The sequence below is a fragment of the Ictalurus punctatus genome, chromosome 20 (assembly GCF_001660625.3).
Source record: "Ictalurus punctatus breed USDA103 chromosome 20, Coco_2.0, whole genome shotgun sequence".
Lineage (NCBI taxonomy): Eukaryota > Metazoa > Chordata > Actinopteri > Siluriformes > Ictaluridae > Ictalurus > Ictalurus punctatus.
Genome location: NC_030435.2, coordinates 21814482 through 21842423, shown reverse-complemented (window position 1 = coordinate 21842423; position 27942 = coordinate 21814482). Strand labels below are relative to the sequence as shown.

Below are 27942 nucleotides of genomic sequence, written 5' to 3'. Positions count from 1 at the left end.
CGACGAGTCGAATCCTGCCCACGAATCCATTTCGGGGTATGTTAACTTCTTACGTAGTATTATAATGCCGATTCTTCAAAAGGTGAGTAACCAGAATAAGAAGGGGGGGGGGGGGGGGATCCCATGTGAATCATATCTAATCCCATCAATTAAACCAATTAACCATTGGTGCTGTATTTTTATTTATTTATTTATTTAAATGGGCAGCATGATTTAATCAAAGTTATTTATAACTAATAAAAAATTCTCAGCCAAATGACTCATTAGTTCTGACAGAATAATATGAATAAGACGTCCCTTTATTGAAATTAGGCTGACGAATCATAAACGCAGACACAATAAATAAACCGAGAGATCTGGCACACTTTTCAGTTGCGTTTTGTTAGAATTACACAAACACGCAATATTTTCTCCGTGTTATAAATGTAGCTTGAACACGGATTCGGTCATGGCTTCCGGCAGATCCGTTGCAAGGATGGACCAAAGTGGAAAGAAAAAAAATAAATAAATCAATTCCCTATAACCACACGAGCTGTTTTATTGTTTTGTTCTCCCGAGCAGGGGTCCTGAGTTAAGGTCTCTTAGTCAAGGTGTGTGTGTGTGCGCGCGCGTTAGTGTGTGTGAGAAGCTGCTCTACCACAGTCCCTTGTGGAGTGACGTTTCAGCTTCCTCGGTGCCGTCACTTGGCGATCAGATATTCACGCTCCGTCCCGGAGAACCTGTCGCGTGCCGCCAGGACTTTCGCTTTATTCACAGACGGACCTGCGGATGAAGACGAGGGCGTTAGAGATCAAAATATACTCGTGTCGCTCAGATTTATACCGCAAGGCTTTTATTTGAACGCGATCGCTACAATGCGACGTGCACGTCGCTATGGTTTTAGCGAGGGAATGTTTAGCAATTACGGAAGGAGTCTCCAGTGTCGGAGCTTTGTAACGGTCCGAGATAAAGCTGTAAGTTTTGCTTACAGAAGAGTTTATGCTCTACGACGAGTTGCGTTTTTTTTGTCTTCACTACAAAAGAGTTAAAAAGTAAAGGCTGGTATGGAATCGACTGCTACAGTGCAACTAAACCGCTCCGTGGATGTTCTACAACACTGGCCGTATATACGGCCCCTTTCCGAAAGTATTGGAACAGCAAGGCAAATTCTACCGTTTTCGCTACACGGTGAAAACATTTGGGTTCGAGATCGAAAGGTTAACACGAGACGATAGATCAGAATTTCAGCTTTCGTTATCTATATTTACACGACAAGGTCGTCAACTGCTGTCGTTTTCCTTAGCCGACCTCTTCCACGTCAGGTTGTTAGTAGACAGTGTTTTTTTGTTTTAAATAAAGGACATTTCTAAATTGTTATATTGGCCATGTCCAATGGCTGAGATTTTTCCCCTCTTTTCCCAGCTTCAAAGTGGCCCATAGACAGCTCTCTGAACTTCATGTTGGTTTATCCTTTAACAAATTCCATCTTCCCATACAAAACCCCGGGACTCGAACCGAGAGTACACATTCAGAGCTATCGATTTAGAAACAGTCACATGTTCCAATATTTTTGATCACTTGACAAAAATGGCCGGGTCCAAACAAAAACGTGGCATGTTCCAAGTTGCTGAACACATGGAAATGTAAAAAACAGGAAAAGAAATTCTGATCCGTCATCTCAGTCATCTTTTGATGAATCCCAGACCCAAGTGTTTTCAAAGTATAGTGAAAATAGAAAAATCGGCCTTGCCGTTCCAATACTTTTGGAGGGAACCGTATAATGGACAAAAGTAAGATCTTGATTAAATAAATTGTAAATAGTACAAGAGGACCACTATAAACTACTCGAGTCGTGTTGCGTGTTCTAGAAAAGCGATTGGTTATAAGCTATGCATTACTCAAGAGTTCATCAGTCACTACGGTTCAGTGCAAAACCGCAGATGACCGACAGGACGCGTCGTACCTGCGTAACTCAGGAGCACCGGTAGGAAGATGAGACCGTGAGCCGCTCCCAGCAGTACCATGGCTAAATACATGCGGAAGTAGAAGACCTGGAAGATCTGAGACTTGGAGAAAGCCAGGACGATAATCCCGCCAAATTTCGTCAACGTGATGCCACTGAACACCTACGGAAAGAGGACACGCAACCGCTACTTCAAAAGCATTTTCCCCTCATGACAATCAAGTTCAAGCAGATAAAAGAGGAACGACATGACATGAACTAGAGGAATTCCTTCTAGGAAACGATTCAGTTTACATATAAGAGGCACTCACAGAGCTACCCATGTGTGCCAGGGCCTCTTCGGCTCGCTCCACCCGCGTGGCCTTAGTGCTGATGGAGAACGCCCTCACGATATGGCTGCAGAACTCCACCGATATACCACAGCTCTAAACACAACACGCACAGAGAGAACAAAGAATAAACGCACATACGAAATACTGTTTAATTGCCAATAATACAATCCTCTCCAAAACTATTGGAACACCAAGACCAATTAATTTTTTCCCCCCTGAGCTTTTCATTTAGAAGCTGAGAAAAGGGGGGATCAATCAGGAGGTATTGCACAAACATTAAGCTTAACCAGGACAACATTTTGGAACTTTTTTTTTTTTAAACCCACCATGACCAGGTTAACGAGCGACACCGCGTTGAGGCTGATGCCCCACAGCCACATGACACCGAACATGTTGACCAGGATCATGGCGATGGTGAGCGAGACGAGCACGGCCGAGCACAGCTCAAAGCCCAGCAGCACGGTGCTGACCACAAAGATGGCCGTCAGGGACACGCCGAGGTTCAACGCAGTGTCGTGGGCGATCGTGAGGTACTGCTCGTAGAACACGTAGAATACGCTGCAGAGGCAGGGAAGAAAAACGAGGAGAGGGAAGTCATTTTGTTAGGGGAGTTTTCACTAAAAGGTTTTATTATACATCACACACACCTTCACCCAGACATACAAGGGGTGTGCTATAAACGTTCAGCATCCCGACACGTTTTGAGTTTGTTTTCTTGAATCAGTTCCAGTCGTCTATAAAACTAAAATACAGCAATTTTTTGGCATACTTCTGCTCCACCCTTATATTATGTGATACAGCCATATTGTACCTGAAGCTAGTTTTTTGCTAGCAGTTGCACATTTCTAACTTTCTTTTAAAAAGCCCCACCCCCATCCAATTGCCAAGCCTGTTACCAAATACAGAACGTGAACTTTATTTAAATAAAAAGGCCTCCCACTAAAACGGTGAGGAAACGGCTGACGTTTTAACACACTGTGCAGGTTATATGCAAAGATCAGGTCAAGTCTTGCGCAAAACCTTTTGACTCGCAGCAGAAACGGGTCAGCGGGGAACTTCGAACAGCGTCTCTGCAGAGAAAACGTGTTTCGAAAGCACAAATCTGTGTGAAAGGTTTTTATCCTCGGCAGTTACGGAGTGAATTCTAGACAAACTCGGAGCTCCAACAAGCCACGATGTGAAGCCGATTCAGAGATCCGTAATTTATTTATACATATAAAAAAAATTAAATAAACCACCACTTTATAGTATTTTAATAAATAACTGAATGTTGAATATATTTAAATAAAATCTCAGCAGACCGATGGCAACGTGTTCAACACTAGCTACGTTACAGAGCTGTAGTTTTTATTCTGGAGGTTTTATATTTTTAAAATAAATAAATAAAAAAGTGCACTAGCTAAAATTAATCCCTTTATTTAATCGAGATTAGGTCTCTAGCAGGTATGTAGGCAGGTTTGATGTGTTTAATGAGTTTTCTTCCCCACTCCTTGAGCCCATTTTCACCCATGTTCACAAATCCCCCCCCCCCAAATTACCTACAGTATCCTGTTTCTACAGAAATTACTGACAGGAGTCCCATCCAAACACAAGCGAGCATTCTGGACCAGAAGTCTCAGCTGCTCAGTTCACTTGTGCTGAGGTCATGACATACACTGATCATGTTCGAAACATCTTCCAGGTTATTTGTGCAAGGAGGACATTAAAATAAATAAAGCCTATAGCACCTTTAATGATTAAGCTTGTGTCACTAATTGTTCACACTGTAGGTCCCTGGACCAACACACTTCTCTCGTGTGGTCTTTGCGACTTGGTTGGTCACGTCCGGACTGCGTGTACCTGTAAGGAAAGACGCCGTGCGTCTTGTTCTCCAGCCCCATGGACAGCGAGATGTTTTCGGCCAGCTCTCGGGCCATCTTCATGGCGTCGATGTTGTCCGCGGACGTCTTCAGGATGGTGTGGTAGCTCATGAAGTGGGTGGCGCCTACGTCGGTGTTGTCGTCCTTCAGGACTACAGCAGTGCTGTATGCAGCATGACCTCTACAGGAGGACAGCAGGGATATTAATACTCACTTCAAACTCAAACCTGACTTCATTTGATTTCATGAGCCAAAATCATTTGAAGGTTTCCCCTTGTGATCACAGAGCTAATAACCAGGAGGTTGTCATCTGGACATCAAGAACAGATGGCCCTTTCATCTGTAATAGATGCTCCTTTATGTCTTTGCTTAGAGAATAAATCAATGACGTCTTACTGACCCTTTCCCACACTTGATGTTGGGGTTATCAGACAGGAACATTGGCAGGAACTTCATGAAGTCAGTGCCATTGGGTCTCAGTTTGCCACTGGGAGTCGAAGGCCTGCAGTGCACACAGGAAGGATCCACCACTGCCACACACAAAATGCAAACAATCACGACAGCTCCTATATGTTAAGCGTCATAACGCCCAAATTTAGGCATGAAAGAAGTCAGGCTACACAAAGACGGACAAAAGCAGGCAGCCAATCAGGAGAGAGAGAGAGAGAGAGAGAGAGAGATAGAGAGAGTCAGAGATCTGATATGCTACTATAAAAAAAGAGGAAAAAGGATTCAGGAGGGAACATGCTAAATACCGGTAAATAAAAGGCAGTTGATTCGTTCTCCATATTTAGTCCAGGGGCCACGTTAATAAAGAGAGGGCAAGATTTATGTTTGAGGAGATGAAATTAAGAGCAACGTCCCATAAAAACACATTATAGCGAAGCACCCAAACCCTAAACACAGCAAAGAATCCAATAACCCCACGGGTTCGGCTTTTCACCATGACTTCTGGCAGCTACGTCCCGGAGGCATGTTGACTCTGTGGCTAATCGTTTACCTGAGGCGTTGCAAAAGGCTCCAGTAGAGTTGTAGTATCGGCAGCAGGACGACTGGGGCTTCACCCAGTCAAAGTAGTCGTCCAACCACGAGGACGGGGTCGTGCTGATCTTGGAGCTGTAAAACAGGGTTAACGTTAACTTCATCCCCCAGACAAATTGGCGTCATCATCAATATACCGGCCATGACGGACCGAAACGTCTGCTACATTTAACTTCACCCCAACTGTAGTGCATCAGCCGAGAGAACATCGAGGTTTACTTCAGTACGCGGTACAACTATACTACCGCTCAAAAGTTTACACACTCCTTAGTTATTCTATAATGTGGGGGGGGGGGGATAAAGTTATCAAAACTCTGCAGTAACACAAATAGAACTATGGGAATTGTGTTTAAAAAAAAATCCAAAAGAAATTAAAATAATTAAATATTTTCGCGTCTTCAAAGTCGACGCTGTTTTCGCCTAGAATTTCCAGAAATGTATTCTTGGTGTTTTCTCGAACGATTTCCCTGAGATGCTTTTTAAACAGTATTAAAAGGAGGAGGACGCAGCACCTACGCTGGACTCTGAGCGAAATATTTCCAAAAAGCGGCCGATAAGTCATTTAAAAAAAAAAAAAAAAAAAAAGCCCCACACACTTTTGTAAATAAAACGCTAATTTCAGTGTAATGAAAGAAATGAATGCGGCATAATTATTTTTGATCTACAACACCGATTTCAAACATTTAAATCCTACACCTTCAGATCAAAACAATCCAGTCGAGTGTCCCAAAACTTTTGACAGGGGAAATGCACACTACGGGTCATGCATTTGCCTTAAAGACGCTGTTCAACAGAAAATGTAAATTTTTTTTTTTAAACCGTGACCTTCAGAAAGTCAATTCGCTGCACTTTAGTGGAAAATTCAGCGATTAGAACGAATTGCACAATCTGACCAAGCACACGCACGCCAACACAGAACAAAAGGTCAGTTCTGATTTCCTTAAACGATAGTGTGAGGCTTAGTAATATTTGTACGTAATCTGCTTCATAACCTTGTATAAAACGTATTTTTTAAAAAAAAAAAAAAAAAAAAAAAAAAAAAAAAAAAAAAGGAAACCTAATTATTAATTCAAACATCTGAGGCCCTCTGGTGGATAGCTGAGGTACAACTTCTAACCCCACCCAGTCACACTCCACTTGATGTGAAGACTCGAACTTACATTTGCACAAATGACTCAGGAAAATGACCAATTCCCCTCAACACTTCATATGACAAATGCATTTTAAAGGAGTTATTTGAGGAGAATTAAAAGGGCCTGGTTAATGAGGTGATCGGTAGTTTTTGGATTAGAAGTGACCGTCGAGCCTCGTGAACATTCACACGCTTTGCTGATCGTTCCATAGCAAAACCATGTCTTGTTCTGCTATAAACCCTTCCGTTAAATTCTACCGCTTACATTCCCATGATTAAAATGATGGATCGTGTCAGCTAGCTAGCAAATGGTAGTTCAGTCAGACTCCAAGCTCTAAAACGGTTTCCTGACAATGCTTAAATAAAAATAAATAAATAAACTTGCTGATGATATGCCACCAATTTAGCATTTGACATATTCCTGTAGGTACTGTGCATGCTCTGGGTCTGAGGTTTCTACTGCGCAGGCTCGATTTTCACAAGATAGTGACTCCCATTGTGGAAAAAAAATAAATTGTCCACTCGTATATAAATAATAGGTTCTACATGACTGCTCGCTCCATTTTTATGAAGAAATCTGAACACCAAACTGGACAGACGAGTCAATGAAAACCGCCAGGGATGGGTGCAGCCGAAGACGACCGGCTGTAATTACAACACCACCGCTTGAGAAAAATATGACACGGGACGGTGAGGAAATGAAACATGTACGCTTCTCTTTTCGGGTTGCGTCACTACCGTATAAACACGTCATCACGCAGCCTTTATTTGCACAGCAATCCGGACTAAATGATGATTTTAAGCTTCATAGTGTGCAAAAACTTACTCGTGAGCCTTACTCATACCACTGATGCACCTGGTGTGGACTGAAATACTTGTTAAAAAGGAAGTATGAGAGAGAGAGAGAGAGAAAATTTAGTCATGCCAGATGCTAAACACTACATTCAGTGCGAAGCTAATGGCTGATCCATTACTTGTGGGCGGGGGGTGTTGGGGAGAATGATTGTAGATGTCATGTGTTGCTCGTTATGACCGGCATCGATGAGTCAGGGTCACTTACTAGTCGCTCATGAGCGATGCCGTGTAGACCTGCTGGACGAGCGAGTCATTGTTGCAGCCCACGCCGCCACACACTTGGTTCTGCCCCTCCGAGGTGCGGTAATCGTGACCTTCCTTCACCACGAAGTAGACGGGAGGGCCCGTGTGCAGGTATTCGGTCAGGTTCCCGAAGTAGTGCAGCACGAACGAGTCCTGCGTGACAAGTCGGCAAAGCAGAGCGTGCGCTCACTCAGACGCGTGGACGAGAAGGAGTTAAGCGTGACAGGAAATGTTAAGACTCACGTCAGGCATGGACAGCTGTTGGTCGAGTCCTATGTCTACTTTGTCGGTGACCGCTATGCTGAACGAGAGCATTCCCACAAACACCGCGACCTTGAAGAGAACACACACACACACACACACACACACACACACTTTAATTCACAATGACGTAATACAAAATGCTTTTCTGGGATGGGGTTGATTGACACCACGTTAGACTTACCACCAGAGGGCGCATCCACTCCTTCAGAATAAAGGGAGCATAGACTTTTTTAAAGAAGCGGTAAAGGATCCCGTCGGTTTTCTCTTCCTGGCTGTCAGGCAGCTTAATGCAGCACAGGATGTCTAGCCGATTCCTCTGAAAGGTAATAAAAATTATTATAATTACTTATAAAAATTAAGCTGAATGTATAGAGCCCCTCTCTCAATCAATACTGCTTTACCATTTGGGAAATAGAAAATCACAAGGACACAAAAACAGCAATAAAAACTAAACAAAAAGACTGGTTTGCAGAGTCGAACACTGATTAAAGTCCCAGAGACGGCAGACATCGGCACTACTGGCTTTATAACATCTGCGCTAGGTGTTTGCATTTCTAGCTTGCATCACCGAGACCCTCACCTCTTGCCTCTTGATGTCCAGACCAAGCAGGGACACAAAGCAGCTGATCTGCAACAGGAAGTCGATAAAGACAGCCAAGCCGGCAAAGAGCGAGAACGTCCTCACGGCTGGCATGTGGGACAGAGCTCCTGCGCAGAAACAGAAACACAAGTCGGGTAACGAGGTACAGCCCCGCACACGTATCCGTAAAAAAAAAAAAAAAAAAAAAAAAAAAAAAAAAAAAAAAAAAAAAAAAAAAATGCACGCACGGAGATCGGCTCCGGCGTGAACCAGCACCTGCATGTGATCAGATTCTCCATTTTATCTAGTGAGCTGTACTTCATCAGCATAATCCTGACTAGGAAGTACATCACTACCCTATACACCGCTTTATTGTCTACAAAATAAGGAATTAACACGCAGGAAGAACTGAGAGAGTGTAAAAGGACCCGCTTCGTCACTTCGAACGCTTTTCAAAAGCCAGTCGTGCTATGTAGAACATCCTACGGACTCAGAAAACCCCGCAGACGCTTCGCCGCAAGCCGGGCTCTAAAACATGGAGCTCACCTAAGAAGAATGCGACGGTCTCGGAGAGGGAGGACAGGAACATGCTGGGAGCGACGTCTCCCAGGATACGGCCGATCTGCTGATGCAGCTCCTCGTGCTCCATCCGCTCGTCTCTCTGTTTAGACAGACAGAACAGTGAGGTAAACGACCGCCGTTACCACACTCTCACTGCTGAGGTTAATACGCCAAAAATATCTCGCGGTTAAACTGCATTTACTCCCATGATTCATATACTGGTGTAACAAGAACAAGTTTTTACGAGACACGAGGCATCTGTACGATACAAAAAAAAAAAAAAAAAAAAAAAAGCCACGCAATGAGAACTACTCCAAAACATCATACTGTACACACGACACAACTACAGTGACAAGCTGCAGAACCCTCCATGTTTGCGTCACCATCACTGAGCTAATGAAAAACTCGCAGATTAGGCGTCGCAAAATAAATTAGTTCACTAGTGAAAGAAACTGAATTTTAGTAGGATTTCAGGCTTGCGGTGGTTGAGAAACGACTTCCCTTACCTCCAAAATAACCACATTAAACACGATACAGTACTGGGTGTATTTTCGGGTTTACGAACAAAAAGCGGAAGAGAAACCTCGTGCGACTGACATCTATACCTGCACTTCTCTAAAACAAGTACAGGTGCAAAAGCATGCGACTTTTCCCCCTTTCGGAAAAGAGAAATATAATCCAGAGTTATCGTTCTGGTTAAACAGCGACCGGGAAGCTACCCGAGCACACGGCTACACGTCTAGACAGCCCACCGACCTGGAAGGTCTGGACGATGATGAAGATGTTGTCCACGCCGACGGCCAGCACGAGGAAGGGGATGACCTCGATGACGATGAGGGTGAGGGGAACGCCGGCGTAGCTGAAGACGCCCAGAGAGCACGCGACGGAGCTTAATACGATCAGGATGCCCGCTATACCCAGAGAGATCTTCGAGTCCACCTGAAAAACCGCACGGGAGACCATTTATCCGCAGGACAAACGTAGCGACCAGACGTCGACACGCAGCCAGTGCTAACGGGCTCACCAGCAGGCTACGGAAGCTCCTGATGTGTCCCAGAGCCAGGGAGATGTAGACGAACATGGTGGCGTAGCTGATCAGTACGGTGGCGATGTCGCTGTTGCTCTCCCGATTGATCTCGTCCTCGATGCTGCGCTCCGAGTTGAAGGAGACGATGAGGTCGGGGTTGCTGTAGTTCTTCAAAAAGCCGACGAACCTGAGAGAAACAGAAAAGGGGAACATGCAGGTTAAATTGAGGACTGTGGTAGGCCCGTGGTTTATATTCTGGTACGAACTGACGAGAGCTTTAAATCCTCAACTGCTCACGGACTAGAAGTGGGTTTTCTCAGCCACTTGAATTAAAAAAAAAAAAAAATCATACACATTTTATCATGTTCTAAATATCTTCCAGTTTACTTGTACAAGTGTGAAAAATAAAGGAGACTATAGGCACTTGTAATGTTTTATTTGAAACCGAAAACATGGTTATGAACCACAAACAATGCACTGTACACAGACTGTACGGTCAAAATGCTCACTCTTTCTCCCAAGCGAGAGCTCTGCCCAGCTTTTCCGTGTCGTTGAGGTAATTGTTGACCGGGAAGGTGATCACTAGAGCAGTGGCGTTGTTGTACGCCGTTCCTAAAAGGACGGACGAAAGAGGCGTTTACTCAACAGTAAACGAGACATGACTACATGGGCAGATAACTGCATTTTACACGCACGACCCGTCAGAAGTTTGTGGACACACGACTGAAAAGTTTCCTCACGATGTTAAAAGCCTTTTGATCTGGAGGTGTAGGATTAAATATTTGAAACCAGTTTTGTAGACAAAAACATAATGTCCCGACATTCGTTTCTTCCATTAGACTGAAACCAACATTATATTTATAAATTTTTATTATTTATTTATTTTTTTAAAATGAGCGAGATATTCCGAAAAGCAGCCGATAGGTGTCCGGCGTCGGTGTGAACTTCTTTAATACTGTTTAAAAAGCGTCGCAGGGAAATTCCTCAAGAAATCGCTCGAGAAAAGAAAGAACAACCCCTCCCCCCAACACATTTCTGGAAATTCTAGGCGAAAAGAGCGTCAACTTTGAAGATGCTGAAATACTCTATGTATTTTGGATTTTTTAAAATGACTTTATTCCAAGACTCTGATTTTTAAAAAAAATAATAATAAAAAAATAAATAAAAAATAAGTGTCTCTAAACATTTGACCAACAGTGCCCTTGCCTCAAGACCAATTTCACAATATACAAGTCTAAATTGAAACAAAACCATACACGGTTCCTGACCTTCGTAGCCTCCGAGGACCAGCCAGGGGAAGACGGGACCGCCAAAGGTGCCCATGCATGGGTCGTGAAAATGCCCCGTGTCATCCAGGGCTACCGGGGAACTAGAGCAAGCGTACACGTTGAAGAAATTAAGCAAGGGAAAAATAGAAACAGCAGAAATATCGTATCACACTGGGCCTCGGTCTCAATTACTAATAAAGCTGTGTTACAAACTAAATTCCTTTCAGACTGTCGGAAGTTTTGGGAATGCTTTTTACTTGATTAATGTACATGTTAATAAAAGCCAGCCAGAAGTGACAAAAGTATGGCATCAATTATTTCTGTGCTCCTCAGCTTTGCTGTACTCATGCGTGCTGACGAATCTTCCAGTAATGCAGCTCAGCCACTGCAGCGCATCAGCTACCACACACACTGCCCTTTTAATAGGGTGCCATTATCTTTGTCCCAAATCAATATTTATTGACTTATTGTTCAGTTTCTTTCAAGCCGTTAATAAGAAGCACCTGAAAACGTTTATATAAAAAAATAATAATAATCGCATACCTTACGCAGTACATGAAGTGCGTGTGATAATCAAAGTACACGTAAAACTCGTCACGTAAAATGTGGTCCAAAACTTCGTGGCTGTTCTGGAAGTAATTGAGGATGCTCAGAATGGTGCAGTTGTTGTTGTAGGGAGCCAGAGGAGATACACAGATGTCCTTTAGGGTAACCTTCTCTCCATTAAAGTCCGCCTCCAGTTGCTCAATGGCAGTCTGGAGATCTAGAATCTTGGTGGGAGGAAGAGAAGATCAAACGTTAAGGACAGGTATGTCTTACTCAACAGCAAACTAGGGGGCAGGGTGTTTGGATAAGCCATGCAACACACACACACGATAAATTCTATTCAGTCAGCCAGCATTGGTTCCTCACCTGATGTAGAAGGGTTATGTTCAGGATGGGTGCAAAGGGGATATCGTCCCCGGTGGTGGACTCGAACTGGAACCAGTTGGTCCACGGTGTGGTGATGATGAGCTGCTCGGTGCGGAAGAACGGGCCGAAGTGCTCGTCGAAGTACTGCTTCTCAAGCCTGGCGCGGCTGTGAGGGGCCGACCAGAGCTCCACCGGGTCGGTCGTGATGCGCATGTACCTCAAACCCATGCAGCAGACCACCACCAGCACGACGCTCAGTAAGATCACCAGCAGGGGACAGCGCACACAGAACGAGCCCCAGCAGCTGAAGACTCGACGGAGGAAATTCTCAAAGCGCTCACCGAGAGACTCGCAACACGTCACGTGGCCTGCGATAAAATGGAGGAGTGCTGATTGCTACGACAGTTTCATTAGATTTCTCATGGCCCGGAGTTTTTTTTTTTTATGTTTATTACTAAAACAGGTCATTTTTATCTTATGTTTATAGTTACACGAGATGTGGAATGTCTGCAAAACAAGTTCGCTCAGGTGATCGTTTGTTATAGCAGTTATAAACTGGCGCTCCCTCACAAACCTCCAAGTCTTGACGTTAAGACCATTTATAAAATAAACCCGTCTATCTAGTCCTGCGGTGAATGTACTGACTGGTCGCCGTTAGAAACTTGTTACTGAGAACTTCACATATCCACGATTAGGGAACGAAATGTTTGAGTTTGTTTATTATTGCCAACACCTGAACTCGTGTATGCGAGATACCGATTCTCGACCCAAGGAGCTGACTGAGACACACCTCCTGTGAAATAGCTGTTACTATAGAAACTGAAGCATGAAAACAAGCACCTTAATATAAACCTGTGACTTGCTGTGCAGCTGAATTACTGTCAGAGCTGCTGTTCTAACTTTCTGAGCAATCAAATACAAGAATTCTGAAGGATCACTTAACATTATGAAACATGAACGCGTTATCTCTGGGAAACCTGCTAAGTGACACTTGTTGGTACTTACTGGATGATCGAGCGGAGTCCTGGTTCAGCGAAAGAGGCTCGTTGCTGTCTTGGATGGGGCCGTACTCCGACGCGATGCTCCTTTTTCTTAAAAGGAGGGAAAGGAACGAAAGGATCAGCCTGACTTTACAAACATCCGTTTCCAGAAGCGCAAACTAATCAGCTTTTTCGTAAGAAGCCGGACAGAGACATACACCCCCCGGATACTTGGCCTGATTTGGCGCCCGTCACTTGTTAAGACACCGTCCTACAAGGAAGCGCTTTTCTGACGTTAATGGTGAAGCCGTATGCATTTGTTCAACACGGTATTAAACCGAGAATGAAATTTGAGATCGGATCGCGTCCGTTCACGTTAATCAATCAGTTACGACTCGCGGTGATCCAGACGCGCTTGTTCTCACCTGAAGCACCACGCTAAAACCAGCGCGCCGCCGAAGACTAAAAGAAAGGCCACGTATGAGAGCCACATGATGAAGTACATGGCATCGTAGCCCAAAATGGTCCACGGAGGAGGGACGGGTGGCGGGACGGGCGAGGGCCCGCATGCAGCGCTGCAGTCCTGACACGAGCACGGCGCCGAGCCGTCGTCCAGCGACTCGGTGCAGCCGAACGTCTGGTTCTTCATGAAGGTCATTCCAGAGGGCGGATTACCTGGGGACGAGCGACAAACGGAACTTTACGCGACTTTCCAAAAGGATATCCGAACCCGATTCGTCGTACAAGCAAATCAAGCAGACTTGGAATATTTATTCGAGATCAAATCGCTAGTTTCATTAAACGGCGTTATGGGTGTACCTGAGAACATGGGATCGATGGGAAAGGGAACCTGGCCGTTTTTGATGTCGAACATATACTGGATCCAGTTGTTAGGGGTGCAGGCACTGGCATCTCGGCCACATAGCAAACTGAGAGCCTTCACGTTGCTGGACGGTGCCTCTACGTCCTTGCACGCATTGTACATAGCTGAGAGAAAAGAGAACGAGAGAGAGACACACTAATGAGGAAATGACTTTACCACAGCTAAAATGTAGGTGAGAACAGGAACTAGCTTGTCCAAGTGGCAGATTTCCTAAAACCCAATGGTTGTGTTTACATTAACTGACGAGCACTAAAGAATGCGAGAACCACTAGCCGCTCTTGGCACGTTTCAGATCAAACCCTCCGACTTACTCACCGTTAGCAAAGTCCTGGCTGATGTAGTACGAGAGCTCGATGACGTTGGTGTGGTTGTCGCCGGGGTCGTCCGAGAACTGGGTGGCGTTGAGGAACACGCTCTGCCGGGGGCTGCAGGTCAGCTCGCAGAACAGCGTCATGAAGTTGAAGAAGCATGCCGGACACCTGAGGTGCATGAAAAACAGCTTCACTTTAGTGTTCGGCTGGCCGTCGGCACGTAGGCCAGAGCTCAAACGGGTCATGAGAGCATCGTAAAGTCGTTCACGCCAACAAAGGGTCATCACACATGGACGTAGATCAATTACGCTCGGTTCGTTTAAACGTGGAAGAACGTATCCAAACCTGGACAGGTATTGTAAAGGTATCTGGATGTTGTCTTTCAGCGTCTTCAGTTGCTGGGTGTCGCAGCAGACGCTCTGGTCACCGTAGACCAAACCTGGGCAAAGTTCCTGCACACGAGAGCATAAAGTCAGCAAAAACAACTTGCTCAGCAAGAAAAAAAGTATAATAAACCCCACGGAAAAATGCTACTGAATCATAAACCACTGAATACCAGGAGCAAATCACGCCATTCAGTCACCGATCACATACAGAAAGACTGAAAGTAACAGCTTAGTTTGTTCCTCATGGCAGAACAGTACAAGACAGAAGCCCCATGCATACTTAGCCACCCAAGCTAATTTTAGGGGTGTCAAGATTGCCAACAAGAAAAATCACACCACCACCTAATGGATATACAGCTATGCAATTTCTCTTCCAGATTTGCACCAAGTAAAAGAAAAAGATAAACACCGAGGTAAAAAGTCGCTATTTAATAAAACAGCTACTGCACATTATACCAAACAGAAGAGCCCAATAGGTTTAACATTACTAGTCGAGTGGTAGGAAAGTGCTGCTAACGCCCGTGGCGAACACGAAAACTCGGTTTGATGGTGGATTTTTAAGTACAGTAAATAAGATACATGTTCAGGATATAAACCCATCTACAAACCAGTTGTCCAACATCCACATGGCTGCCATTTTCTCATTTTTCCTGCAGCTGCTAGTCAAAAGGCCTGAATAATGAAAAAATAAAAGAACAGTTAAATACCAGTAAGAGGCCTTGTCCATCTTTAGGCAGGGGTTTAGGAGGTCCTGTGTAGTTACAGTTGTACTTCTTATCTGGGACATGAGCAGAGGTGCCGCATTCCCCGTACCAGATACAATGCTGAGCCTCAGCCTAGAGAGAGAGAGAGAGAGAGAGAGAGATGCTAAAACAAGAATTCAGTTTTAGAAAAACGACAAACGCCAATCAAATCTGGGAAGGTTTATTTTTTTTGTAAATGTAAGGTAGGAAGAAAAGGGAAAAAAAAAAAAAAAAAAAAAAAAAAAAAAAAAAAAAAAAAAAAAAAGCCCCTGACATTTTCCTCAAAAGAAGTATCGTGGTGGACGATATGAGGATAATATCGTCATGAACACGACACACTTTTGAGGGAGACGTTGCGGGTATCGCGTTACAGGATTTTCAAACAATTACAAACTCCAAGCAGTACAAATCCATTCGTCTTTAAGACGGTAAAGACACGTGCGCATTTAAGTTGCTCAGAAATGATTTTTTCCTCTCCTTTTCAAGGAGTTAAATATTATTAACCTCAGCTTTCTTGGTCTTCGTCATTTCATTTCTTTCTGCAAATGCAACACTATCGTGATACGTCCGTCATATCGGCCATCCGTAGTTTAGACGATGTATTGACACGCACCGTAACGCTGCGGACGCTGAACCGGCAGCACTCCTGCAAAAGCATCATGCAGACGGTGCGTGTGTGTGTCTACAGCGGCTGTACTATATGCCAGCTAGAAGTGTGTGGGTTTTGTTTTCAGTTCCACCTTTAAATTCTTACTTTGACTAGAGTACTTATACGGTCGAGTATAATTAAAGTTTGATGATGTTTGTAAAATTCGAGACATGTATAAACATGTATTGTGCTCCTCGTCGGGAATCTCACGCGCGCTACATGAAAAACACTGTCACGAGGTAAACCCCCCCCAAACCAGGTACACATGACGCACTTAAAAGTAAAAGCCCCAGAAAGAGATTGCGGAAGATAACCTTTAAGACCAGAACTCGAGCTTCGGGAAATTACGATAAAGAGGAAATAAATATTCGGACGCTTTTGTTTTTAATAAAAAATTTTTTTTTTAAATTCCACTGCATACAAACATCTCATGTACATGTAAGAAAGATTTCCTCAGGCAAATTGCACCTGGTGTCATTATACAAGACATTGCCCATTGTTTGGGGAGAGGTCATGCAATCATGGTGAAGGAGCTTCCTGAAGAACTTCAGAGACAAAAGATGGAGGGGAAAGAAAAAGATCTAAACTGTTCTGGGATAAACTCCGGTCAGACGGAGTGAAAAGAAGACGCTTCAGCAGTAAGTCAGCTTGTCATGTTTGGAGAAAGAAGGGTTGTGCGTCGATCTAAAGTACATCATAGCCACAGTGAAGCACGGTGGTGGGAGTATCACGATACGGAGTGATCACGCATTAATAGTCAGGAAATTCCTGACGCACTGATTCAAGAACACGGCTACTGCAGCACGTCCTTCGCTCTACAGCGTAGGCCTACGTGTATACTCTTAAAACCCCCACCAACAAGTTCAGATCAGGAAGACCCACTAAACGAAGGACCGTTACGTTACCGTTACAAACCCGTAATAACCAGGCAATATTAACCGCAACGCTGTGAAGACAAAGGACTTTACCATAGGTGTTCTGAAGCTGGAAAGGTCAACGGATCATACAGAGAAAAACCATACACTGTTCCACACACACTGCATTTGACTCATTTGTCCACATGATGCTCGTTTTGAAAGAGAAAGCTGGCCTGATAATCCTAACTCATGAACATGTGATGACCGACATGCGTTTCCTCCTTTAGCGTCGAGTGATTTGACTCGAGGACATGCAGAGAGATTCTCGAGGAGATTCCAGCATAACTGAAGTGGTGCTTTTTTTTTCCCCCCCTAAACAAATACATAAAATAAAAATACAAGTACAGAACAGTGCATCGTGACATAATTTATCAGGAGATGATATAGTATCGTCATGCTGCCATCCCTACGCTGGCGTCGTACTGAAACCTGACCAGGCTGCGTTCCCGGGTGGTTTCACCAGTCCTGCGGCTTCCTGCCCGACACGCAGGGAAAGCCCGAGCGTGCCCCTTTGTTTCACTTCATCCTGTTTAGCTTTCTACAAAATGTGCTGACGACATAACGTGTTCGAACGATCAGCACTGTGAAGCCAACATGCCTCGAGCCGATTTCCTTTTAACACGACGGGCTTTTAATGAAAAGCCTAGACGGAATACGTTAGGAGAAGTGACGCTCCTGGAGCTCTCGGCCAGGGGCTGACTCAGCTAGAGAAGAGGTTTTGAATCTGCAGAGTTCTGCATGTTCTCAGCCTTGACATGTGACCAGACGTTTACACAAACTGCGTTGGCAGTCATTGAAGCCAGCTGGGTCGACCACTTTTTTTTTATTATTATTATTTAAAAAGCCGTGTGAACTTCACCCCAGTCACAAGCACTGTCAAGAATTTGCCATCAAGAGGATGTTGCCCAAATGTGCACGGTTTCAGGATGAGTCCTGCTAAAGTCTGAGATTACTTCATTCATTTAAAAAAAAAAAAAAAAAAAAAACAAATCACAAGACTGACTAAATCGCAAGAGAGCAAAATGCAGTCATTATTTTATATTATATACATATAAATAAATATATATCATGGAAAAGATTTCTCTCCCCACTCCCTCTCTAGATTCATTACACAAAGTGAAATATTTCAAGCCTTTTTTTTGTTTTAATCTGGATGATTACAACTTACAGCTCATGGAAGTCAAAAAAAATAAAATAAAATAAACACAGCATCTCAAAATATTCGAATAAAGAATTTATAATACTGAGATGTCGACCTGAGAAGACTCTAATCAGCCGATTAACTCCAAACACCTGCAACAGTTTCCTGAGGCTTTAATCCCTCAGTCTGGTTCAGCACACAACCACAATCACAGGGAAGATGAAAGTCAATGTCGCATTTCATTTGGAAATCAAGGTTCTAGAGTCTGGAGGAAGAGTGGAGAGAGACAGAATCCAAGTTGCTTGAAGTCCCGTGTGAAGTTTCCACAGTCCGAGATGATTTGAGGTGCCATATCGGTCACAATTTGTGCTACAGTAGCTCTACTGTGGGATCGGACCAGACGTGCTAGCCTTCTGTCCCCATGCGCATCAACGAGCCTTGGGCACCCATGTTGCCAGTTCACCGGTTGTTCCTCCTTAGACCACTTTTGGCAGGTACTAACCACTGCATAACAGGGACGTCCCACAAAACCTGCAGTTTTAGAGATGCTCCGACGTCTCAGTCTTCCAGACGTCACAATTTCGCCATGGTCAAAGTCGCTCGGATTCTTACGCTTGCCCATTTTTCCTGCTTCAAACATGTCAACTTCGAGAACTGACTTTTCACATGCTGTCCAATACTCTATCCCCACCCCTTGATGTAGACTCAACATGATCTATACACTGCTTTAAAAATATATATACACACACAAACAAAACCTACAGTATAGTTGTTGATGTAGTGACTTTTTTTAAGTTAGGAGACATTTATTAAACATTTACAGAAGGAGTCTTGGTTGCACACTTCAGGGTGAAGGAGTTTGAGCTGACCAGGTTCTCTGCAAAATGACAGGCTGTGTGTTTTTAGAGACACACACACAAACTAGTGAGGAAATGACTATAGTGAGAACAGGAACTAACTTGTCTCTCAGAGGTTCCACAACATTAACTCGCACTCTAAACTATTTAAGAATAGTCGTTTGTCGTTCAGTAATTAAATTAAACGTAACTGTTTGCAAGCTTTCTCCGCGTCATGATCGGAATAGCATGCTCCAGGCCAGACGGTCATGCGAGAACAGTGCACTTCGTTATCGTCGCTATAGTAACAACTTGAATAGAAGATTGTACAGCAGACACGCCGGATAAACGGATTAAAACGTCCGTCTCGGAATACTAGCGGCTAACGTGACGAGACGTTCGTTACAAATAACACCTTCAGGAGAAAGGTCCAGACTCGTGTGATCAGTCAATCATACGATCCCTGTCCGCAGTTCATACCGAGATCACGTGTCTCAGAGAACAGCTGGGTTTTTTTCCCCCTGGTGCACAATTTGCTCGAGAGCACAAACGCACAATAAGTCTAAATAAGAACAAAACGCTCAGTCAGTGTGATCAGCTGACGAGACGAGTCAGCGACTGATGAAACACCGAGCCGAATTCAACGAGGATGCCAGTGGAAGGTGCTCCGCCCAGTGCTGACTAATTTGGTGACTAATTTGTGTAGTAAGTAGAGTTCTTGTTCGGAAAGAAGGAGGAAGAGGACTGAAAAAGAAAATAGAAATAAAAAAAAAATCCACATCTTTAGTTAATGAGTTCACAATGCGGATGGAAAGCGAGTGTTTGTCTTGCCAAAGGATGCACCAATGATGGTTATAGCCATGTGGACCAGATAGAAAATAGCTTAATAAAACAAAAAGTCTACAAAGGCAGACTAAAAACAAAACAATGCACCTGTATGTAGATATTTGTTTTTAATTTGTCACAGCAAGTGTACTACTTAACCAAAAACAAACCTCACTTGCACTAAAAAGGTGCATGCATTGGATTAAATGTTTGTTTTAATCAAGATTAGGTCTAACAGTAAAGTAGATGGATTGAACATTTGAACCAATGTCCACAAATCCCTGCCCCTAGGATCGATCTACACTGGCTTGTAGAGTTTCTCTATAGTGGTTAACGTTAGGCCCATCCAAACGCAAACAAGCTTTCCGGGCCGGAAGTCTCCCAAAGTTTTCCAAAAGGGGTTTCCTCAGCTACTTAACGCATTTGTGCTGAGGTCATGCCTTGAACTATTTCCATTATCTTCTAAACATCTTCCAGGTTATTTATACAAGTGAGAAGTAATGATAATTAAAATAAGTAAATGCAAACAAAAACGTGTATTGCACCTTTAATACAAATCCATACCCCAAAAAGAAGCTAACGCTTTAGCTAATACTGGGTACTTCAGCGTCCCGGAGGATTTCCGTTAGAACGTGTAGCTAATTTATATCGTCTATACATAAACAAACCTCAGAAATAATAAGTTTATACTAATATTTCACATAAACAGCTAGTAAAGCCAGTAAAGCCGGTGAAGCCGGTGAAGCGAGCTGTCCCAGCCAAACTACAAACAAGTTTTAGCAACCGAGCCCGGCTGACTTCTCATCTCCAGCAGCGAAATAAAACCTACCCGAGATATAAAACTCACCTGTCGCGTCTCCGAGAGGAAAACTAGAACTCCTAACAGCCACAGAACGTAGCTTGTTCTCGAAAGAGCCATTCTGTCTGCCCCTCCTGCGCTACACCAAGCGGCTCAGAGAAGGACTGAGGCTGACGCTCTGTTTATCGGCTGTAATTACGCAAGCGGTCGTACTGCGCATGCGCACGAGCAGCGCGATAAACACGCGCATGCGCACCGAGGACCGAGCCGATTAACAGGGTTTATTTAATCAGTTCATTATGACGTGGGTCAATAGGTCAATGTGGAATGTTTTTTTTTAATTATTATTACTTATTTAAATGTATATATTTATATAAAGTTCTGAATCATATTTAGTTTGTATTTCATTGTTGGATTAAAATGTGTGAAAATAAATTCATAATTCATAATTCATAAAGCGAGTAAGAGGTTTCAGCTGGTGAGAGATCATGTGATTGTGGGGGCCAGAACATTTGTCGGTAAACAAGATGTGTAGCCTAAGTTCTTGGTAAATTGGTCAGAAGAAGAAGAAGAAGAGGAAGAAGCACTTTCTTGCAGATGAACTATTGGCCTGAAGTGTTTATACCACTACTATCACTACTTCTACAACCCCAATTCCAAAAAAGTTGGGACACTGGGTAAAATATCAATAAAAACAGAATGCAATGATTTGCAGATCTCTTCAACCCATATGTTATTCACAAACATATCAAATGTTTAAACTGAGTAAATGTACCATTTTAAGACAAAAAAACAAGGTGATTTTGAATTTGATGCCCGCAACACGTCTATATATATATATATATATATATATATATATATATATATATATATATATATATATATATATATATATATATATATATATATATATATATAATTTCATATAAATAAAAATTAAACAACAAATACAAAGCAACCCTTTTCTCTGCACAGGAATTATGGCTTGGATCTCTGGGTATTTTCCTCTCTTGACTATAAAACTATCAAATAAATCTCTGCTGCCCCCTGGTGTTCTGCTGCATTAATTACACATAAGTAGACGCTCTCAGAAGGTGTATAGCAATGTTTTTCCTGTTTACCTCAAACACACTGAATCATTCAGGCCATGATTGATAACGAAAATGTACCAGGTTAAGCATCGAAAATATAAACAGCATGTCTATATCACTTTTTTTAAGCTGCTAAAATATTATTTTATTTAGATGAGGATCCATTGGTGCAAGTCTTTGTCAATCAGTAGTACGGTTCAGCATTATTTACAATATTTCCATGTTCATATATTTCACCAATGTAGTTTAGTTTTCTGAGAGAGACCGAACACCAGGACTGGCAGAGACGCACTGTTGGGTTTTTTAAGGTCAAATCCCATCCAACTCAACTGCTGAGTTATACTATATACAGGCACAAAAGTATGTGGACACCTAACCATCACAGCTATGTGCTTGTTAAACATCCCATTCTAGATTTATTCCCCCTTTGCTGTTATAATGAGCTCCAGTCGTCTGGGAAGGCTTTCCACCAGTTCATCCCAAAGCTGATCACTTGGGTTGAGATCAAGGATCGCTGCATGACACTCGAGTTCTTCCAGTCCAACCTTAACACATCATGTCTTCATGGAGCTCGCTTTGTGTACAGTCACACTGTCATGCTGGAACATGTTTGAGCCTCTTAGTTCCAGTGAAGGGAAATTGTAATGCCAAAGCGTACAAAGACATCCGAAACAATTGTGTGCTTCCAACTTAGTGGCAAGAGTTTGGGCAAGAATATACTTTTGGCTACATAGTGTACAATTTGATGGAATTCTACATCATTTGGACTTTTAACAATGTGGATCAGATATATTTTTAAGCTCTAATCAATGTGCACAGCAGCTAATCATAACAGTGAAAACAATCCCTTACTTCTTCAACTCATTTCACCTCTACTCATTCGACTGAAATAAGAAAACACGTGTATGATGTGAAAAGCAGCCACTTCCTGTAATCATGGTCCATGCTTTTTTTTTTTCTTTTTTTTAATAGGACCATCCATGCATGTGTGATTTTATAACTCAAACATGCTAAATCGCTTCATTCGGGAAATAAGATCTGGTCGGTGAAGCTACAGATCTGTGCGCTACTCTCCCAGTTGAATCTGATTGCTTAAACAGGACGTGACCCGCTTTCAGGATATCTTTATCAGGTGTGTCTGCGAAGCTACTTTACAGTATTACAATACAATACAGCATCAGAGCGGTGTTTGTTCCGCCAGGTGAGTACGAATCTGGATATGTTTGCGTTAATAACACCCCTCATTCTGTAGTCCTGGATTCTGATTGGTCAGAAGTATGTGGATGAATTTTCAACAAAAGCACAACGAACACAGGAGCTTGTACGAAAAACGAGCGAATAAACGTGCTGAAGTTTTCCGTGAGGAGGTTCGTTTGCTTGTTTAACCTTCATGACAGGAGTCTCCAGTGTCAGCGCTCTGTAACGGCGAAGCTGTACAAAACGTTACGTTTTCCCGTAACGTCTTCGGGACAGGATTCGACACCTTGTGGTTTCTCTTAAACATGACAATTATGTTTTTTTTTTTTTATGTGTGTTATTAATTTAAAGGCTGGTCTATATTTTATAGCGACTGTTGGCGCTATAAAATAAGTCGTAACAGGAACTAAATTGTTCCGCGGATGTTCCACGTCATTAAATGTAACTATAAACTGATCCGTTTGTTTTATTGTTTTTAAAATCTTTACGAAACGATCATCTTGGGCAGTTTGGATGGAATCACGTAATTCGGGATTTCTGTTATCGAATATAATATACACATCAAGTTGCGTCACATCACCACAATCACTTATTAGTGGTTTTATTCCTTATTTATTTAGTACATGGCTGCTTTTAAGAGCATCCTGATTGGTTGAAACTTTTATCTCTGGAGCACATCCATCCATCTTCTATACCGCTTACTCCTTTTCAGGGTCGCGGGGAACCCGGAGTCTATCCCAGGGAGCGTGGGGCACGAGGCGGGGTACACCCTGGACAGGGTGCCAATCCATCGCAGGGCACACACACATACACACTCACACACCCATTCATACACTACGGACACTTTAGACACGTCAATCAGACTACCGTGCATGTCTGTGGACTGGGGGAGGAAACCGGAGTACCCGGAGGAAACCCCCGCAGCACGGGGAGAACACGCAAACTCCGCACACACAGGGCCACGGTGAGAATCGAACCATATTTATCCTATTTAAACGTAAACCATCGAATTTGTATTAATGTTAAAAAAAAATAAGAAAATTCACCAATGATGTAAGCAGATCTGTAGAAAAAAAACCACACACTTTATTTAGTTTACTTTTTAAAAGTAATAATTATAGTCCAGAGGGCATACATGAAAACGTCAAGGAGCAGTGTTCCAACAATAGTGTTTTTTTTTTTGTTGTGTTTTTTTTTTTAGACAAAAGGTGAAAGAAAGATTTTTCCCAACTGAAGAATATTCCGGAATCTTACTCTACACGATCATACTTTCCGTAGCACAACCTTACAGCTTGAACAGTTCCAACAGTCTTTCAATATAAACTTTCAAAAGAGTGCAACAACGCAACGACACAAGAACCGATTTACAGACGGGGAAGGACACACGTGTGACTGTACACAGCTCGTATGATGCCGGATAACACGCTGTTATCGATGCAAGAGCACGAAAGATCAGCCGCATCTCTCAGGCTTGTGAGCGTACCTATCGCTCGGCGGCTCGTCAGACCGACCGACACTCCCAGCATTTTCCTGGAGGTTTTTTTCCCCCTGCGGTCTTGTTTTCGAATCACAGGAAAGACGTGAGGCTCGGCTTCCGTGTTCACGCTACGCGTGCCTGTCCGGACGTACGACACGTGATGCTCGTGAGTTTCTTCTGATGGACGTCTTTCACATTCGAGACAGGAAAGTCGGATCCTGCGCCGTCGTGACGTGTTCCGGTACAGAAGACGGGCTTGATACTTTAGTTTTGCTGCGAGTGAAGGTGGGGAGGAGGGGGAAGGGTGTCTGACTATATGTACATTATTAAACCGACGTGTTATTTATTTAGCCTTTCATTCAAACCTGCTCGATTCCATACAATCACCTTCATGGTCAATGTTTTCGGCTCCGTATATATACCAGAGTGTCGTTGTGTTTGTTTCTGTAGAGCCACAACATGTCTTTCCCTGGTCATTATAAAACCTGAAACAGGAAGTGAAAGGATGAGTCGGTCAGGACTGGGGTGGATAATATTGAAGTGAAAGAAGAAAAAAAAATCAATTTCACTTGAACAGGAAAGGATGTGAAAAAGGTGTTCACTTCCAGTAGTGAATTTTGCGTCGTGCTAAGCTCATCTTGAACTCTTTAATCTTTAAACACGTCTCTTAAATGGAGGTAAAATGAAGGCCAAAAGACGTCGTCCTATCGTTGTGAGAAAACATGCTAAAATGGAGAAACTGGTCTTGCAGTAATAGTAACGATAGCTATGTGCTCGCTATTCTTGTCTTGCCATCCACGTTTCTGACTGCCTACATGAGATCCCAGTCCCGATACACACGTCCAGACCAGAGACGTGTTCCCCGGTCGCATTTCCCGAAGTGCTTTTCACACTCAACCAGTCCCAGGTACGGGGAAAGTGTGAAAACTTGCCCTACGATTGTCAAAGTTCTGCAAGCGTGAAGGTCGAACTCGGGGTACAATGATACGGGATTTGCTCGGATCCTGTACGTAGTTAGACTTAGTCTGAAAAGGATTCAATTCGGAGAATTTGCAGTCTGTTGTGGCGGACGGGCTCGTGGCGAACACGCCGTCCAGCTCTGAAGAAAGATAAAAACATAAAATGAACCGACAGGAGTTCGTGGCAATTTCGCGAGTTCCTCCGCGAAAGCACTGTAGTAGAGTCTGCCTCCATAAGTCTAGTCATGTCGCTTGTATAGAGTCCACAGACCGCGAGTGAAGCGTGCTAGTGCACCTCCACACCCATGTACTCGGAGTTCTCGGCGGCCTGGAGGTTCCCGTTCGGCTTGGTCCCCACCGGAAAGAAGTCCTGCTGGTAGTCGGGGTTGTCGATGCTGATCTGCGCGATGTAGCCGTTCCCGTTCGGCTGTTTCTGGCTGGGTGTGAAGGGGGATAAGATCCGAGAGCGGGAGGTGTTTAGGCACTCGGGGGCGGAGTTAGGAGAAGTGACGGTCGCTGGGTTTTTGAAGCAGTTCAGGTACTCCTCCTCTGTCTCGTCCAGGGTCGCAGGCACAGGGTGCTGATAGATGGGGTTGGACATGTCCGATACAACAGCGCTGTCGTTCTGGTTCATGTATTCTAGTTGGAGAAAAGAGACAGAGGTTTAGTGTTTGAGGAAACTAAAGAAAGGTAATGAGTGACACATCCACCCAGGACATTACATCTCCATACCAGCAGATGTCCCCATCCCCTGAATACTAACCACTTCCTGTAGAAAGCCAGTTCAACCTTTAAGTCTTGTCTCGCGAAGTCTTGCCAACTTCTCGTTTGCCTTATATCTTGTGATTCTTATTGCCAGATTCGTGCCCTTTCCCTTGCGTCTGTTGACTATTCTTCGGATTGGGGTTTTTCCCGGACCGTTTGACCTTTTCACCTTACGACCTCGATCTTGGACTGTATACTGGATTTGTTCTTAAAACCTCCAGCGCGTTACATTCTTCCTCGTTTCCCGAGTCCCGTTCATCACGATGAGACGCGTGTCCAGGACGGGCATTCTCTATCCTCTATTCGGAGTCGTCTTAAAATATAACGACCGGATCAGCAAGGCCCGTGAATTTCGAAAAATTTCTGTAGTTAAAGTACCTAAATTCTTTGCTCGGTTAAAAATCCCAATTACTCAACGGAACAAATCCTAAATAAATGAAGAAATGCCGAGGTACAGATTCCTCTTCCTCCCTCAAGTTCAACTTAGAAAAGTATAAATGCTTAAAATTACATCAAGTATGAAGGTAAAAGGAAAGTATATGAAAAATTCTGCGGGGAAAAAGCATACCGATTCTAGTTCCTGATGGCTAATTAGCGCATCTTTTGTCGAGGAGTCTGGAAGAACAGCTAATTCGTAGCTCATGACTAGCGTACGCCTTACGATTATAGAGAAATGTAGCAATGTTTCAGAAATAAGCAGTAAGAAGTATTAAATGCAAGGAAAAACTCAAGCAAACTTAAGTGGGCTTAAAGACAGTAACAATCTAACGATACTTTCGTTACTTCCCATGTTAAAAAATGTTTATTTTTTGTTTCTAAACTGTATGTGATAGGATGTTTGCTCACATAACGTGTTCATACTTCCTCAATAATCTCATGACGAGATCTCTGTCAATGCTTGGAGGAAATGGCGATGTGCGTAGACGGTACGACTCACTGATACCGTCACTGAATAAGCGCCATGACAACACGCTTCTCGGTGTTAATGATGAGTTAGCGATGAGCAAGCATGTAGACCAGTTCTCCGTCATTCCATCCGATGGTACTGCCTAACCACTAACCACTAGCACTGACTGATCACTCAGGGCATTGAAAAAGCCAGCACACATAAAAACAGGTTGATATCCAGGCATGACCTTTAACCCTTGTTTACCTGGGGCAGGCTGGAAATCTCCATCCAGGAAGGGTTCAGTGGGGTCGGGGATGTAGCGCAGCATGAGGCTGTTCTCACGCACCGGCACGAGAGCCTGAGACAAACACGACAGCATTACCTACTAGTACAGGCTTGGAATCCAGAGCTACCTGAGAAACTAGTGTTACCTAACCGATATTACAGGATTAAACGAGAGACTTAATCATTCATGTCTATATTCAACTGCTCATGAATACAGTAATATAGTACCTTGAATATATATATATATATATATAGAGAGAGAGAGAGAGAGAGAGAGAGAGAGAGAGATAGATGAATTGATTCCTTTATTCATTTTCTTCTTACTATTGTTTTTGTATTTAAATAAGTACAAGATTATCAAGCATATTTCTACACATATTTATTAATCCCAGGTTTGAAACGGTCTCATTCTGTTGGTATTTTTCAAGGTTTTCTTGCTAGAAAGAATTATAAACAACTGTAAACTATCAAAATTTGTCAGTATTGTAGTTTTTATATTGGCGTAAAAAAACTCTTTTTCTCCTTTTTCACTTTTGGTGCTAGAACTTTACTTGCTGCTGGGATAGAAGCGAAAGAGTTTTCTCTGTAGTTCGTCTGTAGTTTTCAGAAAAATTCACCACAGAAAACGGCCATGTCGAAGGGTTTTCCCGAGCTTATGTACGTATATCCAGAGGTGGAAAGTACCCAGCTGCATCACTAATCACAGTACTTTTACTGTACATAATTTGATTTATGTGAGTTGAAATAAAGCCGTTTCCTGCCAAAAGTCTACACTTCAGGTGTCAAATGTTCC

At 43.3% G+C, this 27942-nt stretch overlaps 3 protein-coding genes across 3 annotated transcripts in view; 1 reads left to right on the top strand and 2 right to left on the bottom strand.

The window, feature by feature from the left end:
- The window catches only part of cables1 (Cdk5 and Abl enzyme substrate 1), a 36089-nt gene extending 31465 nt beyond the window's left edge, over positions 1-4624 (top strand). Inside the window, exon 11 of the mRNA XM_017495628.3 lies at positions 4044-4624. The gene's annotated coding sequence lies outside the window, so the exon portion shown is untranslated. The remainder of the gene's footprint in view (positions 1-4043) is intronic.
- Positions 173-20692, bottom strand: npc1 (Niemann-Pick disease, type C1). Its single transcript, XM_017495627.3, has 25 exons — positions 20535-20692; positions 15284-15412; positions 14536-14642; positions 14195-14358; positions 13816-13983; positions 13422-13671; positions 13022-13107; positions 12017-12384; positions 11648-11874; positions 11105-11205; positions 10346-10448; positions 9834-10023; positions 9566-9748; positions 8795-8909; positions 8249-8376; positions 7850-7984; positions 7648-7737; positions 7367-7557; positions 5134-5249; positions 4534-4663; positions 4114-4314; positions 2601-2832; positions 2254-2367; positions 1943-2105; positions 173-762 (listed from the first exon to the last, which is right to left on the bottom strand). Exons 1-25 carry the CDS (start codon positions 20604-20606, stop codon positions 680-682), a joined length of 3846 nt encoding a protein of 1281 aa, XP_017351116.1. The 5' UTR covers positions 20607-20692; the 3' UTR covers positions 173-679.
- Positions 20693-23838: 3146 nt separating this feature from the next.
- egfra (epidermal growth factor receptor a (erythroblastic leukemia viral (v-erb-b) oncogene homolog, avian)) overlaps positions 23839-27942 on the bottom strand; it is a 61435-nt gene continuing 57331 nt past the window's right edge. Inside the window, exons 27-28 of the mRNA XM_017495707.3 lie at positions 27129-27222; positions 23839-25849 (exon numbers count right to left, since the gene is read on the bottom strand). Coding sequence (XP_017351196.1) covers positions 25497-25849; positions 27129-27222 — 447 coding nt within the window. The 3' untranslated portion in view covers positions 23839-25496. The remainder of the gene's footprint in view (positions 25850-27128; positions 27223-27942) is intronic.

What these genes read in the sequence shown, in the direction of transcription:
- npc1 (XM_017495627.3), bottom strand. Translation starts at nt 20,606, where the DNA reads ATGGCTCTTTCGAGAACAAGCTACGTTCTGTGGCTGTTAGGAGTTCTA. An exon ending in CATCGATCCCATGTTCTCAG is followed by an intron (nt 13,672 to 13,815) that starts GTACACCCATAA and finishes GCTCGTCCCCAG; the next exon opens with GTAATCCGCCCTCTGGAATG. An exon ending in GGACTCCGCTCGATCATCCA is followed by an intron (nt 12,385 to 13,021) that starts GTAAGTACCAAC and finishes ATTTTATCGCAG; the next exon opens with GCCACGTGACGTGTTGCGAG.